This window comes from Salmo salar, chromosome ssa22 (genome assembly GCF_905237065.1).
Source record: "Salmo salar chromosome ssa22, Ssal_v3.1, whole genome shotgun sequence".
Lineage (NCBI taxonomy): Eukaryota > Metazoa > Chordata > Actinopteri > Salmoniformes > Salmonidae > Salmo > Salmo salar.
In genome coordinates this window covers 28,964,766-28,981,153 of record NC_059463.1, presented here as the reverse complement: position 1 = coordinate 28,981,153, position 16,388 = coordinate 28,964,766, and the positions used below count along the sequence as shown (strand labels likewise).

General features: G+C 44.6%; 1 protein-coding gene across 3 annotated transcripts; it reads left to right on the top strand.

Moving 5' to 3' along the window:
• Positions 1-990: 990 nt before the first annotated feature.
• On the top strand, positions 991-16,388 carry LOC106583228 (protein OS-9-like). Of its 3 annotated transcripts, none has more exons than XM_014167154.2 (15): positions 991-1,265; positions 1,681-1,863; positions 2,399-2,462; positions 2,732-2,808; positions 10,814-10,912; positions 11,088-11,289; positions 12,742-12,879; positions 13,009-13,103; positions 13,185-13,239; positions 13,349-13,440; positions 13,560-13,751; positions 13,954-14,161; positions 14,537-14,704; positions 15,309-15,418; positions 15,659-16,388. In XM_014167154.2, exons 1-15 carry the CDS (start codon positions 1,116-1,118, stop codon positions 15,797-15,799), a joined length of 1,974 nt encoding a protein of 657 aa, XP_014022629.1. In that variant the 5' UTR covers positions 991-1,115; the 3' UTR covers positions 15,800-16,388. The 3 variants fall into 3 exon arrangements, with proteins under 3 accessions (XP_014022629.1, XP_014022628.1, XP_014022630.1); XM_014167153.2 differs by having other exon boundaries at positions 13,003-13,103; XM_014167155.2 differs by lacking the exon at positions 14,537-14,704 and having other exon boundaries at positions 13,003-13,103.

The following is a 16,388-nucleotide window of genomic DNA, read 5'->3' as shown; positions in this document are numbered from 1 at the left end:
TTTCCTCCTGCCGGCTGCTGATGAGCTGATTGCTGACTGGCTGGTCATGGGGCTGGCTGAGGGTCAATCTCATCCTCAAACTCCGAATTGACAGAGACATGATCCTCATATTCAGAAAATTCTTAATCTTCCACACTAGCTTCCACAATAGCTTCTCTCTCTGCAAAAAGTATTTCTAAGGCTCTCTGAGCAGAGATTATTTTTTCCATACTGATTGATTGTAGTAAGGAGTCACAAATGCCAAGCAATTTATTTGTTGTGTCCCTCCCACAATTTCCACCTGGCTGGGGTAAATTTTTACAATGTATCGAAATAATGTATCGAAATAATGTATTGTAATAACGTTGTGCAGGTTCCCGCAATACATTGTGTAGTTTCACACACTACAAAGGGTAAAGAGTGCGAGAAAAGCTGAAGACAGGCAGACAGGCAGGGAGACAGACAGGTTCTTGGTGCTATGTTGAAACAGCAGGTCCAGTGAGGAGGAAGACACAGTGAAGGCACACAGCAAACCTTTTTGTTTCATTTTTACTTGTTTTGACCTACACACACACTTTTCCACACTTTCATTACCCTCGGGTCCAGTGGACCTGGACACCAAATATGTAATATAAATGTGTAGGGGGGTGCACAGTGTGCACTCAATGAAAATGTGTTATTTGACATGTTCTTCACAGAAAATGAGCCAAGGCCAATGAGTCTCAGGTTGAAACATTATTAATTGTATAGTTTTTATTTTAGTAAACATTGAAAATTTGTCCCACAGACCCGAACACCACACAAGGGTTAAGTGAAATCTCAATGTCCCGGGGCACCGGGCCATGCAAAACGAACTCGCCCAATGATGTGTGAGCCACGCCTATACATACTTATTCGGACCAATCGAGGAAGCAGTCGTGTCCAAAAGGAGGGATTCTGTAAATATTTGACAATTATCCAATAGGACAACGTAGTGGCTTTGATTGACATGTATAATACCGTATTCTGTGGTATTTTATGTGCCTGTTGTCCAATCCATGACGTTCCATAGCACAAATAAACAGCAACAAGACTTGACAGATGTAGCTAGCTAGCTTTTTATACCATAGAAGAAAGAGAAGTAGAAACTAGCAATCATGGCTGCTTCCGTGGATAGGTGGTTGAGGGGATTGTACGTTTTCTTTTTGACATGTCAGCTATCCGTCTTGGCTTTCTTGAATCTAGAGGAATTAAACGAGGTGAAATATGGGATCCAGATTCTTCCCGATCCTGTCATTATGGGGCAGGTGAGACGTGAAATTAAGAATGTATAGTTTACGTTAGCTAGCATGCGATTCTGCCCAGTTAGCTAACGTTAGCTATCTAACGTTACTGTAGATAGCTAGTGGAGATGGCTAATGGCTTGCTAACGTTAGAGTCTAATACAATTTCGTGATATTTGAATGAGATAATGCACTATCTAATTAGATGAAGTAACGTTATAGTGTTGCTAGCTAGCGCACCAGTAAACAATGCGAACGTTACCGTTAGCACAATGTATCTGTCTGTGCATAACTGTTGCTACCTACTAATACGTTTAGAAAACGCAGTTTCAAGTTGACAGCAGCTGTCAGATAGCATACTTGCTTAGCTAGCTATCTCGTTAACTAGCTATGTAGTACAGCCTTTATCTAGCGTTATGTCATGTTTTCTACAATGCAGGCTAAGACAGAAGAAGTCATGCTGGTGTCCAGCAAATACAAGCAGATGTATGAATGTCGCCTTCCAGCCCAGGCAGTGAGGTTTCACCAGGACCGTGCCTCTGAGCCTGACACCCAAGGATACACCGGACCAGGCATCCCAGAACTGCTCAAGCCCATGCACACTGCCCCCTGCCTAGTGAAGGTCAGACACACACGTACACACACACAAGAAGACTAAGGGGAGGAATACTATACCACTGCCTAGAGACAACAGTGCTTCATATTGCGTCAATGTCTAAACAGTTTTCTCCCCTGCCTCTTTACACCAGAACTATTGCAGACAGTTATAAAGTGATGCTTTTAAATGGAAGAGAATAAGTTTACTTGGCCCAGGTTGGATGCTTGCAATGAGTTGTGCAACTTGTATTGACAGTTAAATCCCTATCGTGCTTATTTGATTGGTCAGTTTGCATAACCTAACCATCCAAATTGTCGCTACATTGTCTCTACAATAAGTTACCTCTCTTACTGTATATGGTTGAAGAAGTCACTTGGATGGTTGAACTTGTAATCTACCGGACCTTGAGTTGGACAGACTCCATATGCATATTAGAAATCAACTTCTCCATATAAGGCAGCCTAGGCTATTTGCTATTCTTCTAGTTTTGTAAGGCCACTGTCAACATGAATATGAAATGTCATAGCAACTGAAACGTTGTCATTCTCTATAACTGCAGACAAAAGACTGGTGGACATATGAGTTCTGCTATGGACAACACATTAGACAGTACCACCTTGAGGGTAAGACTTACTTTCAACCACTGTGTTTGCCAAAAGTTAACACAAGTAGCAACAGCTGGATCATCTTGTTTGTACTGACTGTTTACACTTTCACCATGTTTATTTTGGATCCCCTTGTTACACGTCATTATTTACTTCTCTGGTGTTGACCTGTCTAGTGTTGACCTGTCTGTCAAGTGCTGCTGCATCACATGGTTTACCTGATGGTGCTTTGTCTATTTAGATTTAGGCCTTGCCTCTAATAATAGTCTGTTTTTACCTCTCCACAGACACAGACATCAAAGGGGATGTTCTCTTCCTGGGGTACTATGATTCAGAGTTTGACTGGAACAATGAAACAGCCAAGGTAACTGGTTTGCTCCTCTACCCGTATAGGATTTTGTCATACTTTGTGGTGTTACTTCGTGGCGCTGGAGGGGATGACAGATGTTTTACGTCCTCCTAACCAACTGTGATATTTTTTTTAACGTTTTTTTTGCATTTCACATTTTAAACTTTTATTTTGTACATAATGTACCTGCTACTGTCTCTTATGACTGAAAATAACTTCTGAACATCAGAACAGCGATTACTCACCTTGAACTGGAAGAATAATTTTTCTTTAACGAGTCCGATGCGAAGGATATACTGCTTTCTTGGGAACGGGCCCAAATCCCCGTCATTTGCGTGAAGAAAAGACAGAGGAAAAAGAGGGTGGAGGCTGGGCTTCCTTGTAATTCGTAGGCCAGTGAGTAAACTCTCACTGCCATCTGTTCTATTGGCCAATGTGCAATCATTGGAAAATAAAATAGATGACCTACGATCAAGATTATACAACCAATGGGACATTATCTGTAATATCTTATGTTTCACCGAGTCGTGGCTGAACGACGACACAGATAATATAGAGCTGGCGTGGTCCCAAGATAGCGTAGCAGTGCAGATGTGTTTTGTTCGTCCTCTTGTGTACTTTTGTATTTTTCATCTTTTTTTTGTATATATTTAAATTTTACTTTCAATCTCTTTTCCATTTTAATTCAATTATACCTTCCGGTAACCTGCCTCACCCAATGTGATACGGAACTGCTATTATTTTTAATTTTTAGACCTTATCGCAAGAACCTCCTAGCCATCAGAAGCTAACCAGCTAATTAGCTACAAGCTACTTAGTCACTGTTAGCCACTGCTAGCGGCCTTTACCGGCCTTTTACCTTCTGCACAGATACCAGCCCCTTTTTTTTTAGCCTGGATAATACTCGCCAGCCTATCAGTATCGGGACTGTCTCTCCACTACAACGCCAGATTCCTGCCGTAATCCCAGGACCATTACTCCTGATCTTCACAGCTAGCTAGCACCCACCGAGTTACCTAGTACTGAAGCTATCCCTGAGGCCCACCTCCCAGCCTACTCAGTTGTTCACCCGGACTCCACCCAAACACGGCTAGAACCCACTACTCCACCGGATCCTCGACGTAAGCTCTGGCCCTTGGCACCGGATCACCGCTGCTACCGAGTGGCTATAGTGGCTAACGCCCCTGCCCCGAAGCTAGCACCACTTAGCCGTGAGCCAGGCGCATCTCCCGGCTAGCAAACTAAATTACTACAATATCTCTTTCGCCATCTGGCTTGGATCCTTTGTCGACACGGCGCCCCACCGCACCACCACGACTGGTCTGCCGACGAATACTCCGTCCGCTGTACCTTCAACCTGCCTCCGTCGGAGCAGATGTTTCTACTAGCCCCGGCCTACTAACTTTAAACACCGTGTCGCACGCGTGCTAGCGTAGTAGCGACTACTCCGCGGTTTCCCTGTTCCATCTATTGCTGCCCCCTGGACCCTATGATCACTTGGCTACATAGCTGATTCCTGCTGGACTGTCCATTAATCACGGTACTCCATTCTGTTTATTGCTTATCTGTCGGCCCCAGCCACGAACTCAGGTTCTGTGTGTAGTGAACCGACCCTCTCTGCCCAGTCAACGCCATTTTACCTGTTGTTTTATCTGATCAGCTGTTGTTGTCTCACCCGTTGTTGTCTAGCTAGCTCTCCCAATCAACACCTGTGATTACTTTATGCCTCGCTGTATGTCTCTCTCAAATGTCAATATGCCTTGTATACGGTTTAGGTTAGTTATCATTATTTTAGTTTACAATTGAGCCCCTAGTTCCACTCATCATACCTCCTTTGTCCCACCTCCTACACATGCGGTGACCTCACCCATTATAACCAGCATGTCCAGAGATGCAACCCCTCTTATCATCACTCAGTGCCTGGGCTTACCTCCGCTTTACCCGCACCCCACCATACCCCTGTCTGCACATTATGCCCTGAATCTATTCTACCACGCCCAGAAATCTGCTCCTTTTATTCTTTGTCCCCAACGCTCTAAGCGACATGTTTTGATAGCCTTTAGCCGTACCCTCATCCTACTCCTCTGTTCCTCGGGTGATGTGGAGGTAAACCCAGGCCCTGCGTGTGCCCAGGCACCCTCATTTGTTGACTTCTGTGATCGAAAAAGCCTTGGTTTCATGCATGTCAACATCAGAAGCCTCCTCCCTAAGTTTGTTTTACTCACTGCTTTAGCACACTCTGCCAACCCTGATGTCCTTGCCGTGTCTGAATCCTGGCTTAGGAAGGCCACCAAAAATTCTGAGATTTCCATACCCAACTACAACTTTTTCCGTCAAGATAGAACTGCCAAAGGGGGAGGAGTTAGCCTGCGAAGTTCTGTCATACTTTCCAGGTCTATACCCAAACAGTTCGAACTTCTAATTTTAAAAATTAATCTCTCCAAAAATGTCTCTGACTGTTGCCGCCTGCTATCGACCCCCCCCCCCCCCCCCTCCGCTCCCAGCTGTGCCCTGGACACCATTTGTGAATTGATCGCCCCCCCATCTAGCCTCAGAGTTCATTCTGTTAGGTGACCTAAACTGGGATATGCTTAACACCCCGGCAGTCCTACAATCTAAGCTAGATGCCCTCAATCTCACACAAATCATCAAGGAACCCACCAGGTACAACCCTAAATCTGTAAACATGGGCACCCTCATAGACATTATCCTGACCAACTTGCCCTCCAAATACACCTCCGCTGTTTTCAATCAGGATCTCAGCGATCACTGCCTCATTGCCTGTATCCGCTATGGGTCTGCGGTCAAACGAACACCCCTCATCACTGTCAAACGCTCCCTAAAACACTTCTGCGAGCAGGCCTTTCTAATCGCCCTGGCCCGGGTATCCTGGAAGGATATTGACCTCATCCCGTCAGTCAAGGATGCCTGGTCATTCTTTAAAAGAAATTTCCTCACCATCTTAGATAAGCATGCCCCGTTCAAAAAATGCAGAACTAAGAACAGATATAGCCCTTGGTCCGCTCAAGCCTCCCCAGCTTCTCCTTCACCCAAATTCAGATAGCAGATGTTCTGAAAGAGCTGCAAAACCTGGACCCGTACAAATCAGCTGGGCTAGACAATCTGGACCCTCTCTTTCTAAAACTATCCGCCGCCATTGTTGCAACCCCTATTACCAGCCTGTTCAACTGCTCTTTCGTATCGTCCGAGATCCCTAAAGATTGGAAAGCTGCCGCGGTCATCCCCCTCTTCAAAGGGGGTGACACCCTAGACCCAAACTGTTACAGACCTATTTCCACCCCGCTCCACCCTGCCTATCTAAAGTCTTCGAAAGCCAAGTTAATAAACAGATCACTGACCATTTCGAATCCCACCGTACCTTCTCCGCTGTGCAATCCGGTTTCTGAGCCGGTCACGGGTGCACCTCAGCCACGTGCAAGGTTCTAAACGATATAACCGCCATCGATAAAAGAAAGTACTGTGCAGCCATCTTCATCGACCTGGCCAAGGCTTTTGACTCTGTCAATCACCGTATTCTTATCAGCAGGCTCAATAGCCTTGGTTTTTCTAATGACCTGGTTCACCAACTACTTTGCAGACAGAGTTTAGTGTGTCAAATCGGAGGGCATGTTGTCCGGACCTCTGGCAGTCTCTATGGGGGTACCACAGGGTTCAATTCTTGGGCCGACTCTTTTCTCTGTATATATCAATGATGTCGCTCTTGCTGCGGGCGATTCCCTGATCCACCTCTACGCAGACGACACCATTCTGTATACTTCTGGCCCTTCCTTGGACACTGTGCTAACAAACTTCCAAACGAGCTTCAATGCCATACAACACTCCTTCCGTGGCCTCCAACTGCTCTTAAACGCTAGTAAAACCAAATGCATGCTTTTCAACCGTTCGCTGCCCGCACCTGCCCGTCCAGCTAGCATCACCACCCTGGACGGTTCCAACCTAGAATATGTGGACAACTACAAATACCTGGGTGTCTGGTTAGACTGTAAACTCTCCTTCCAGACTCATATTAAGCAGCTCCAAAATCAAATCTAGAATCGGCTTTCTATTTCGCAACAAAGCCTCCTTCACTCATGCTGCCAAACTTACCCTAGTAAAACTGACTATCCTACCGATCCTCGACTTCGGCGACGTCATCTACAAAATGGCTTCCGTTACTCTACTCAGCAAACTGGATGCAGTCTAATCAGTGCCATCCGTTTTGTTACCAAATCACCTTATACCACCCACTGCGATCTGTATGCTCTAGTCGGCTGGCTCTCGCTTCATATTCGTCGCCAGACCCACATGTTCCAGGTCATCTATAAGTCTATGCAAGGTAAAGCTCCGCCTTATCTCATTTTACTGGTCACGATAACAACACCCACACGTTCCAGCAGGTATATCTCACTGATCATCCCCAAAGCCAACACCTCATTTGGCCGCCTTTCCTTCCAGTTCTCTGCTGCCAGTGACTGGAACGAATTGCAAAAATCGCTGAAGTTGGAGACCTTTTATTTCCCTCACCAACTTTAAACATCAGCTACCTGAGCTGCTAATCGATCGCTGCAGCTGTACATATTCCATCTGTAAATTGCCCACCCAATCTACCTACCTTATCCCCATACTGTTTTTATTTTATTTACTTTTCTGCTCCTTTGCACACCAGTATTTCTACTTGCACATCATCATATGCTCATTTATCACTCCAGTGTTAATCTGCTAAATTGTAGTTATTCGCTTCTATGGCCTATTTATTGCCTAACTCCTCATGCCTTTTGCACACACTGTGTATATATACATTCTTTTTTTCTACTGTGTCATTGGCTTGTTTATTGTTTACTCCATGTTTAACTCTGTGTTGTCTGTGTCACACTGCTTTGCTTTATCTTGGCCAGGTCGCAGTTGTACATGAGAACTTGTTCTCAACTAGCCTACCTGGTTAAATAAAGGTGAAATTAAAAAAAAAAAATACATTTTCCATGCACCGGCAGGACAGAGAAGCTACGTCTGGTAAGATGAGGGGTCTATTTGTGTCTAGTCAATAACAGCTGGTGCGCGATGTGTAATATTAAAGAAGTCTCTAGGTATTGCTCGCCTGAGGTAGAGTACCTTGTGATAAGCTGTAGACCACACTATACCTAGAGAGCTCTCATCTATATTATTCTTAGCTTTCTATTTACCACCGTGATGCTGACACTATGACCACACTCAGCCAGCTGTATAAGGCCATAAGCAAACAAGAAAAATGCTCATCCAGAAGTGGCTGGGGACTTTAATGCAGGCAAACTTAAATCTGTTTTACCTCATTTCTACCAACATTTCACATGTGCAACCAGAGGGAAAGAAAACTCTAGACCACCTTCACTCCACACACAGAGATGCATATAAAGCTCTTCCCCCCGCCTTCCATTTGGCAAATCTGACCATAATTCTATGCTCCTGATTCCTGCTTACAAGCAAAAACTAAAGAAGGAAGTACCAGTGACTTGCTCAATACGGAAGGGGTCAGATGACGTGGACTCTTTTGCTAGCACAGACTGGAATATGTTCCGGGATTCATCAAATGGCATTGCGGAATATACCACATCAGTCATCGGCTTCATCAATAAGTGCATCAATGACGTTGTCCCCCACAGTGACTGTACGTAGATATCCCAACCAGAAGCCATGGATTACAGGCAACATTCGCATTGAGCTAAAGGCTAGAGCTGCCGCTTTCAAGGAGCGTTACACTAATCTGGACCCTTATAAGAAATCCTGCTATGCCCTCAGATGAACCACCAAACAACAAAGCGTCAATACAGGATTAAGATTGAATCCTACTACATCGGTTCTTACGCTTGTCGGATGTGGCATAGCTTGAAAACTATTACGGACTACAAAGAGAAACCCAGCCGTGAGCTGCCCAGTGACGCGAGCCTACCAGACGAGCTAAATGCCTTTTTATGCTCGCTTCGAGGCAAGCAACACTGAAGCATGCATGAGAGCACCAGCTGTTCTGGACGACTGTGTGATAACGCTCTCGGTAGCCGATGTGAGCAAGACTTTTAAACAGGTCAACATTCACAATGCAGCGGTAACAGGATTACCAGGACGTGTACTCAAAGCATGCGCGGACCAACTGTCAAGTGTCTAAACTGACATTTTCAACCTCTTCCTGTCTGAGTCTGTAATACCTACATGTTTCAAGCAGACCACCATAGTCCCTGTGCCCAAGGAAGTGAAGGTAACCTGCCTAAATGATTACCACCACGTAGCACTCGCGTCGGTAGGCATGGAGTGCTTTGAAAAACTGGTCATGGCTCACAACAGCATCCATCCTGGATACCCTAGACCCACTCCAATTCGCATACCGCCCCAACAGATCCACAGACGACGCAATCTCAATCGCACTCCACACTGCCCTTTCCCACCTGGACAAAAGGGAACACCTATGTGAGAATGCTGTTCATTGACTACAGTTCAGCGTTCAACACCATAGTGCCCAGTAAGCTAAGGACCCTGGGACTAAACACCTCCCTCTGCATTTGGATCCTGGACTTCCTGACGGGCCGCCCCCATGTGGTAAGTGTAGGCAACAACACGTCTGCTATGCAGATCCTCAACACTGGGGCCCCTCAACGGTGTGTGCTTAGTCTCTTCCTGTGCTCTATTTTCACCCGCAACTGCGAGGCCAAACACAACTCCAACACCATCATCAAGTTTGCTGACGACAATGAGGAGACTCCTATAGGGAGTAGGTCCGAGACCTGGCAATGTGGTGCCAGGACAACAACCTCTCCCTCAATGTGAGCAAGACAAAGGAGCTGATCGTGGACTATGGGAAAGGCGGGCTGAACAGTCCCCCATTAACATCAACTGGGCTGTAGTGGAGCGGGTCGAGAGTTTGAAGTTCCTTGGTGTCCACATCACCAACGAACTATCATGGTCCAAACACACCAAGACAGTCATGAAGATGGTACAACACCTTTTCCCCCTCAGTAGACTGAAAGATTTTGCAGGGGTTCCCAGGTCCTCAAAGTTCTACAGCTGCACCATTGAGAGCATCCTACCCGGTTGCATCACTGCCTGGTATGGTAACTTTTTTTACACTGTTGCTACTCTCTGTTTATTATCTTTGCATAGTCACTTCACCCCTAACTACATGTACAAATTACCTCAACTAACCTCTACCCCCACACTGATTCAATACCGGTACCCACTGTATATAGCCTCGTTATTGTTACTTTTAATTATTTTTTTTGTAACTCTATCTTGAACTGCACTGTTGGTTAAGGGCTTGTAAGTAAACATTTCACGGTAAGGTCTACACATGTTGTATTTGGCGCATTTTAACAAATAAAGTTTATTTGATTCAGTATGTGTTTAACTCTTCTCATACAAAGGACTAAACCAAGAGTGTTTCATGTATACTTGCTGGAAAACATGCAAAAAGCATGTTGTATAAGCCAATTGAGAAAAAATGCGCAGGAAAATCTTAAGCTGTTTAGATTTGTATCCTACTTTGTTTTTCACCCATTTTACTATAGTTGCATTAGGGTTAGAATGAGTGCTTGGCAGGTACGGCTGCTTGTTGGTTTTGGAACACAGCATGTACCTTGTTCAGGTTGATGACATGAGGGAAAGAACAGCGTGTGAGGCTGTTGACTTGACTGCTACAGCAGAAGTGACTCCCTCCCCTGAGACTCACCTGCTGTTTTAAGTTGTATGTACAGGATACACAAGTTATACACTGTCCAACAAAATTCTTACTGGCAGGTTCCTTCTGGACAATTCAACAACAATAATAAAAGTTTAGATTACCAACATAAAGTAAATGGCTCAGTAGAATATAATAAACATTTTAAGTATAATACAGGAAGGCACAATTTATGGTGCAATATTAACACGTGTATCAGGGAAGGAGGGGATTGGGGGGCAAGTGTTTTAAATTTGATGTAATGGTCTATGCAATTTGATGATACAGTAGAATATCCATGGTGTATGCGTTGATAATCTCTTTCTCCTCCCTGGTACCCAGGCCTCCAAGCAACACAGACTGAAGCGCTACCACAGTCAGAGATATGTCAATGGCTCCAAGTGTGACCTGAACGGGAACCCCAGGGAGACTGAAGTCAGGGTGAGAGCCTATGCGATGGGGTCTTAATATTGCAATAAACATCAGTAAGGACAACCTGTCTTATATTGTATTTAATAAATCTTGTAAAACTCCAAACACATTAGATATGACTGGTGTGACTCCTTGACAATCCATGACTTCTGACCCCTGATCTGCTCTGGTCTGTGTCTTCCAGTTTGTGTGTGAGGAGGGCTCGGGGGACTACGTGGCCCGTGTGGATGAGCCCCAGTCGTGCCGCTACGTGCTGACGGTCCACACCACCCGCACCTGCCAGCACCCCTTCCTGCGCCCGCCCTACACCGCCAAGCCCCAGGGCATTGTGTGCCAGCCAGCCCTCAGCACCCAGCAGTACATGGACTATGTCAAGGCCCAAGTCTGTGAGTCAACAGGGGGCTGGGGGTCTTTGGGAGGGTGCTTAGCCTATACAGTAGTTGCTCAACTAAAATTTTGCGATTATGCCGCGGGACTTGGAGGTAATTTGTGGTTTAATACAGTACCCTGCGTCACTACTTCATTGCTCCAGACCAGCGCAATGGGAAGTTGGAGCACTGATTATGCTTTTGGGTCCCAAGGCGCTACTGTGTCTAACTGACAATTTAATGGGCAACATAAACCAAATAGAAAGTCCTCAACTGGCAGCTTCATTAAATAGTACCCGCAAAACACCAATCTCAACCTCAACAGTGAAGAGGCGACTCCGGGATGCTGGCCTTCTAGGCAGTCATTTCTAATAGTCATTTATCCCCGGGACGTACATAAAGCTGAGTGACTCACTCATTCATGGCTTTGGATCAAAATAAGTACCAACATTCTTTCTGATGGTCTTTAATAAAGAAATGTTTTGGTTATCCTGACCTGGACACCATATACAGTATTATAATAGCCCATTATGGGCTATTAGCCGGACAATATACCTTTACCAACACCTCTCTGTATTTTGGTACTTTGTGCAAGGCAATTGATCAGCATTAAACTTTGTGGATGGGGCCTCCCGAGTGGCGCAGCGGTCTAAGATACTGCAGTGCAAACTGCGTTGCTACAGATGCTGCTTCGATACCCGTGCCAGCCGCCACCGGGAGAACCATGAGGCGGCTTTTGGTTTCTCTCCCTCTAAAAACAGAAATAAATCATTCTAAATAACAAACTTTATTTACAAATTACTGAGAATGTCTCACCCCATGTTCAAGAAAGGCCTTTTTCTCGCTCACTCTAGGTTAAATGAAATCAAAATCATCTCCAAAATATTGTTATTTTTTAAACAAAGCGATTATTATGAATTAGTTTAGAATGATATAAAAGCCGTTTAGATATTCTCACAGATCAGATTTGCCCTGATGAAAAATGCCTCTTAGATATTCATTTAGAATCCTCCAATCCTCTTATGCTCTTAGTACTGTAGCCTTCTCCCGACCATCACAATATACAGCGCCGTATTTTCCGTTCCATCCTAACGGAAACCCTGAGGGTTTTTCTTGGAATGGAAACGCCAGAATATTTAATTAAGCTACATTTCTTAATCAACCCCATATATGTTCTTACAAAAAAGTTTTAAAATGCTTTAGTCTTCAATATTGGCATTACTATCAAACGCTTCTCAAAGATGCCCTCTGGTGGTCTAACTAGCATTAATGGTAAAAATAGCTGACAATCAAATAACGTGCCATAGAATTCTGCAGCAGTCTGCAAGGTGTGCTGCAGTATGATGCAACTTTTTAAAGGAGGAACCACTATGTACTGTGATATGGAGCCAGGCTAAATCTTTTAATTGGTACTCTCCTGATTTCACAAGCCCTAAGGAATAATGTAACTCTGCTTCTCTTCATTTTCAGCGGATACGAAACGTAAAGTGGAGCAGATCTCAGAGGAGCTGAAGACTCTTGATGAGATGTTGGCTGGTGACGAGGGGACAGACGAGGACTCAGCGACGCCAACTGATGACCCAGATGTCCTGGGGTCAGACACAAAAGGTGCAATGCCCGTTTGCTTAATCAAAGTACTTAATTTATTGGATGGCTTGCTTGCAGGATTTTATAATGAAAGCGTCATATTGAGAAATAATCAGTCCTCTTGATTCATTCCTCTTGGACCAGATGCAGTTGTCACCTCTGAAGAGCCTGAGGATTTGGATTTCTGGGAGGGAGTGACAAAGCCAGGGAGTACCACAGCAACTGACACCACTTCAGAGCATCAGGTACAGTCAGTGATCGACATATCTTTGAACGTATGCCTTAGTCTTCCACAAGATGGCACCAACAGTGTTTTGTTTTCACAGGCTGGAGAGGATGTCTATGATAATCAGCTCACAGACAATGAGGTCACAGAGGATGGTAATGTATTAAACTGGAATTTAAAACATTTTTCACTTCTGATACTTTTCAAGTATATTTTCCTTTTGGTTAAAATCCATCTGGTGTTTTTTTTTTTTACTCCTCATAGCTTTTGGAGATGAACAATTTAACTTCAAGATCATCACTGACCCTGCAGACCTGATGAAATTTGTGCAGCATCTCAAAGAGAGCAACAGGAAGGTTAGTGCTGCCTTTAGGCCATGGCCAGTTGACTTTTACCCATAACAATGTATTCATAATGCGCAGTGACATTTTTGTGCATTTCATTTCAATATGGTTAATTCTGAGTTCGTTTTCAGAAAGCAGAAAATGAAGCCAAACAAGAACGAGAGGGACTCCGAAACGAAAAGGAGAGGGATGAGGGGGATGAAGAAGAGCATCTCCTGCTGCAGGAGTTTGAGGAAGAGATAGCTGACATCTCGGTGCCTTCTGCCAACATCGAGGAAATGAAAGGGGAAATGCAGAAGGAGTTTGACAACATCATAGACGAGGTGCGAACAGACACTAGAGATGCTAGACAAGTGTACAGGCAGTAAATGGGTCTCTGTAATAGAACAGGTTATTGAGTGCTCAACCACATTATGGGCCAAACATGTGAGGTAGATGGACATCTAAATGACCACTATTATTTTGTCAACATGTTAATATTTTGATTGATAATGTTGCTTGATAGTGTCTCTTTTTTTGTTCTAGGCTCAGCAAGAACTGGAGACCGAGGGTCTGAAGGGGGAGTTTGACCGCACCCAGGCAACCCAGACCCTGGAGGCTACTCTGGACAAGCTGCTGGACCGCCTGGAGGACAAAGAGGCCGGGGACACAGAGGCAGAGCCCCAGACAGAGGGAGGCCAGCGGGCCAACGACCCAGCCAGGGGCAGCCCCAGCCTGGCCCCTCGACAGCCAGGTAACCGGGCTCTCTGCCTGGAGCTCCACCGTCTGGGCCTGGCTCTATGTGTTCATAGATCATACATCTACATTCCGTGTATATTCATTTCTATGTAGATGTCTGTCATAATTTCTTGTTCCATCTCATGTTCAGTACCTTTTTGGAGATTCGCTGTTCAATGCTCAGGGGAGAGTAAAATGGGAGTAGGCTATATCAGCATACTGACAGTCCCATATATAGAGAAAGGGGATCATAGAATACCGGTAGTGAATTGAAATCTCTTGAGAGATCCCACCCACATTGCTGGCTTTAACTCCTACATCCTGTTGCCCTACTTTTACTTGTTGGGAGGTGACCTCTGTTGTTTGTCCCTCTTTTGTCTCGTCACCCCAGACCAAGCGGCTGACGACCTTGTTAAGATCAGAGTTACTAAGTATAAGACAGGCAGCAGTTCCGATGGGGAGGTCAAAGTTCAGGAGATGGGCGAAGGTGACCCCCAGTGGCAGCACATTAAGGACGTGGTTAAAGAACAGCTAGAGAAGGCGGGACTGAAGGCCGAAGGTAGGAAGGGGAGTGCCCAAAAACACACGGCCCGTCTCTCTTTTCCTCCTGATATCTTTAGCGTATGATCATGTCACTCTTCTCTTCTAATTTGGGCTATTTAGGTCAGGTTCCAAAAATAGAAGGGGGTCACTGGCAAAACAGAGCTATGCTTTGCATGATCTCGTATCTGTTGAAATGGGTTTTTAAATTCCCTTCAGATCTCTGTTGGCGTGTGGCAAAGTTAATGTGTGAACATATTATCTGAGGAAGCTTCTCGGTGTGCTTGCCATATTAACATTTCAAAATAGGCTTATCTGATTTTAGGCCTCACATAGCATGAAATATCTATTTAAGATGTGTAGATGCAACAGTCAGTGTCTCATCCATTTTCATCTGTCTCTTGTGTGCGTTCCATGTCTCGTTTCTATCTGTTCTTATTTTGTATATTATTGCTTACTGTATGTGGTATTGTGCCAGAAGCTTTTCAATAGGGTTGCTGGCTGACATTCATGTCTGTGCAGAGTTGCACATTTTAAGCTGTGTGTGTGTGTGTGTGTGTGCGCGCTTTGGTGTATGTGAAACGCCTGTTAGTATTGTAATGTTGCTAATGATTTTTTTAAAGGTAAAATTGAGGTGAAGATTATAACACGAAGGACAGCTGAGGAGGCTGGGGACCAGTGGTTGACTGAAGAAGATACCAAGTCCTTCAGAGAGCTGCTCATCAACCTACTAGTAATTACAATTTTAAAAAATCAACCTTTTAAGAAACACTACAGAATTCTCTTCGGTCTAGAAAAAGGGTTTTGATATGTGTTGAAAGAGATCTGTAAGGACATTTTCTCTATTTGGTTCAACGACTGCACTCAAAACCAATATAAGCAATTGATAGTGAAGCAGTTCAACATTTTGAAAGAAGTCTAATATGAGTAATTGTGTGAGCTATTCTTTTGCTCTTCCCTGTATTTCTCTCAGACAGGGGGAACAGAAGAGGTTTACAAGGAGCAAAAGAGACAGCAGGAGTTGGAAAACAACTACAGATTTGTATGGGGAGAGAGACAGGAAGAGGCCCAGTCCACAAGTACTGCACCGGACTCAGACGATGTGGAGTTATGAGCTCTGGGGAGACGTTTCCTCGCATCGTGGGAACCAAGCACCTGTGGAGGCTTGGAGACAGGGCGTGTCCCTCTCCCCTGTCAGAGCTCTGAACTCACTGTCAAGTCTCAGCCGCCCCACTGGTAAAACCAGTGTCCACAGACACACCTGTTTCCACACTCAGAAATGTGTTGTCCGTATCAGGCACTTATGTCCCTTGCACAAACCAATCCAATTGTCTCAGCTGTGGTAGTGTAATAGTGTCCTTTTTTTTTCTTCTCTCTAGTGAGAGCCCAATGTGATGGCTGAAAAAGCATTATTTCAATGTTGATTGCTATCAGTTGGAATCAGGAGGGTGAAAAACACCATGGACTGGACAAATGGCACATGTGAAAATGTCTCTTTCTTGGACTGTATATGATGAACTTTGCATTTCTACAGAACTATGATGCCCTCTCCTGTATCCACATAGCAGTGCTTATAATTACTCCTCTGTATTTGTTTGCTGCTCTACACTGATTAAATCACCTCAATGAGTGATGCAATTGAGGAATTGACCTGGTATTTACACTTGGCTTAACAACTGGATGAATACAATATGTTTGCGAAA

Coding starts and splice junctions, on each gene's coding strand:
- LOC106583228 (XM_014167153.2), top strand. CDS start 1,116: ATGGCTGCTTCCGTGGATAGGTGGTTGAGGGGATTGTACGTTTTCTTT. Junction 2,463..2,731: donor TAGACAGTACCACCTTGAGG/GTAAGACTTACT, acceptor ACCTCTCCACAG/ACACAGACATCAAAGGGGAT. Junction 15,419..15,658: donor AGCTGCTCATCAACCTACTA/GTAATTACAATT, acceptor TATTTCTCTCAG/ACAGGGGGAACAGAAGAGGT.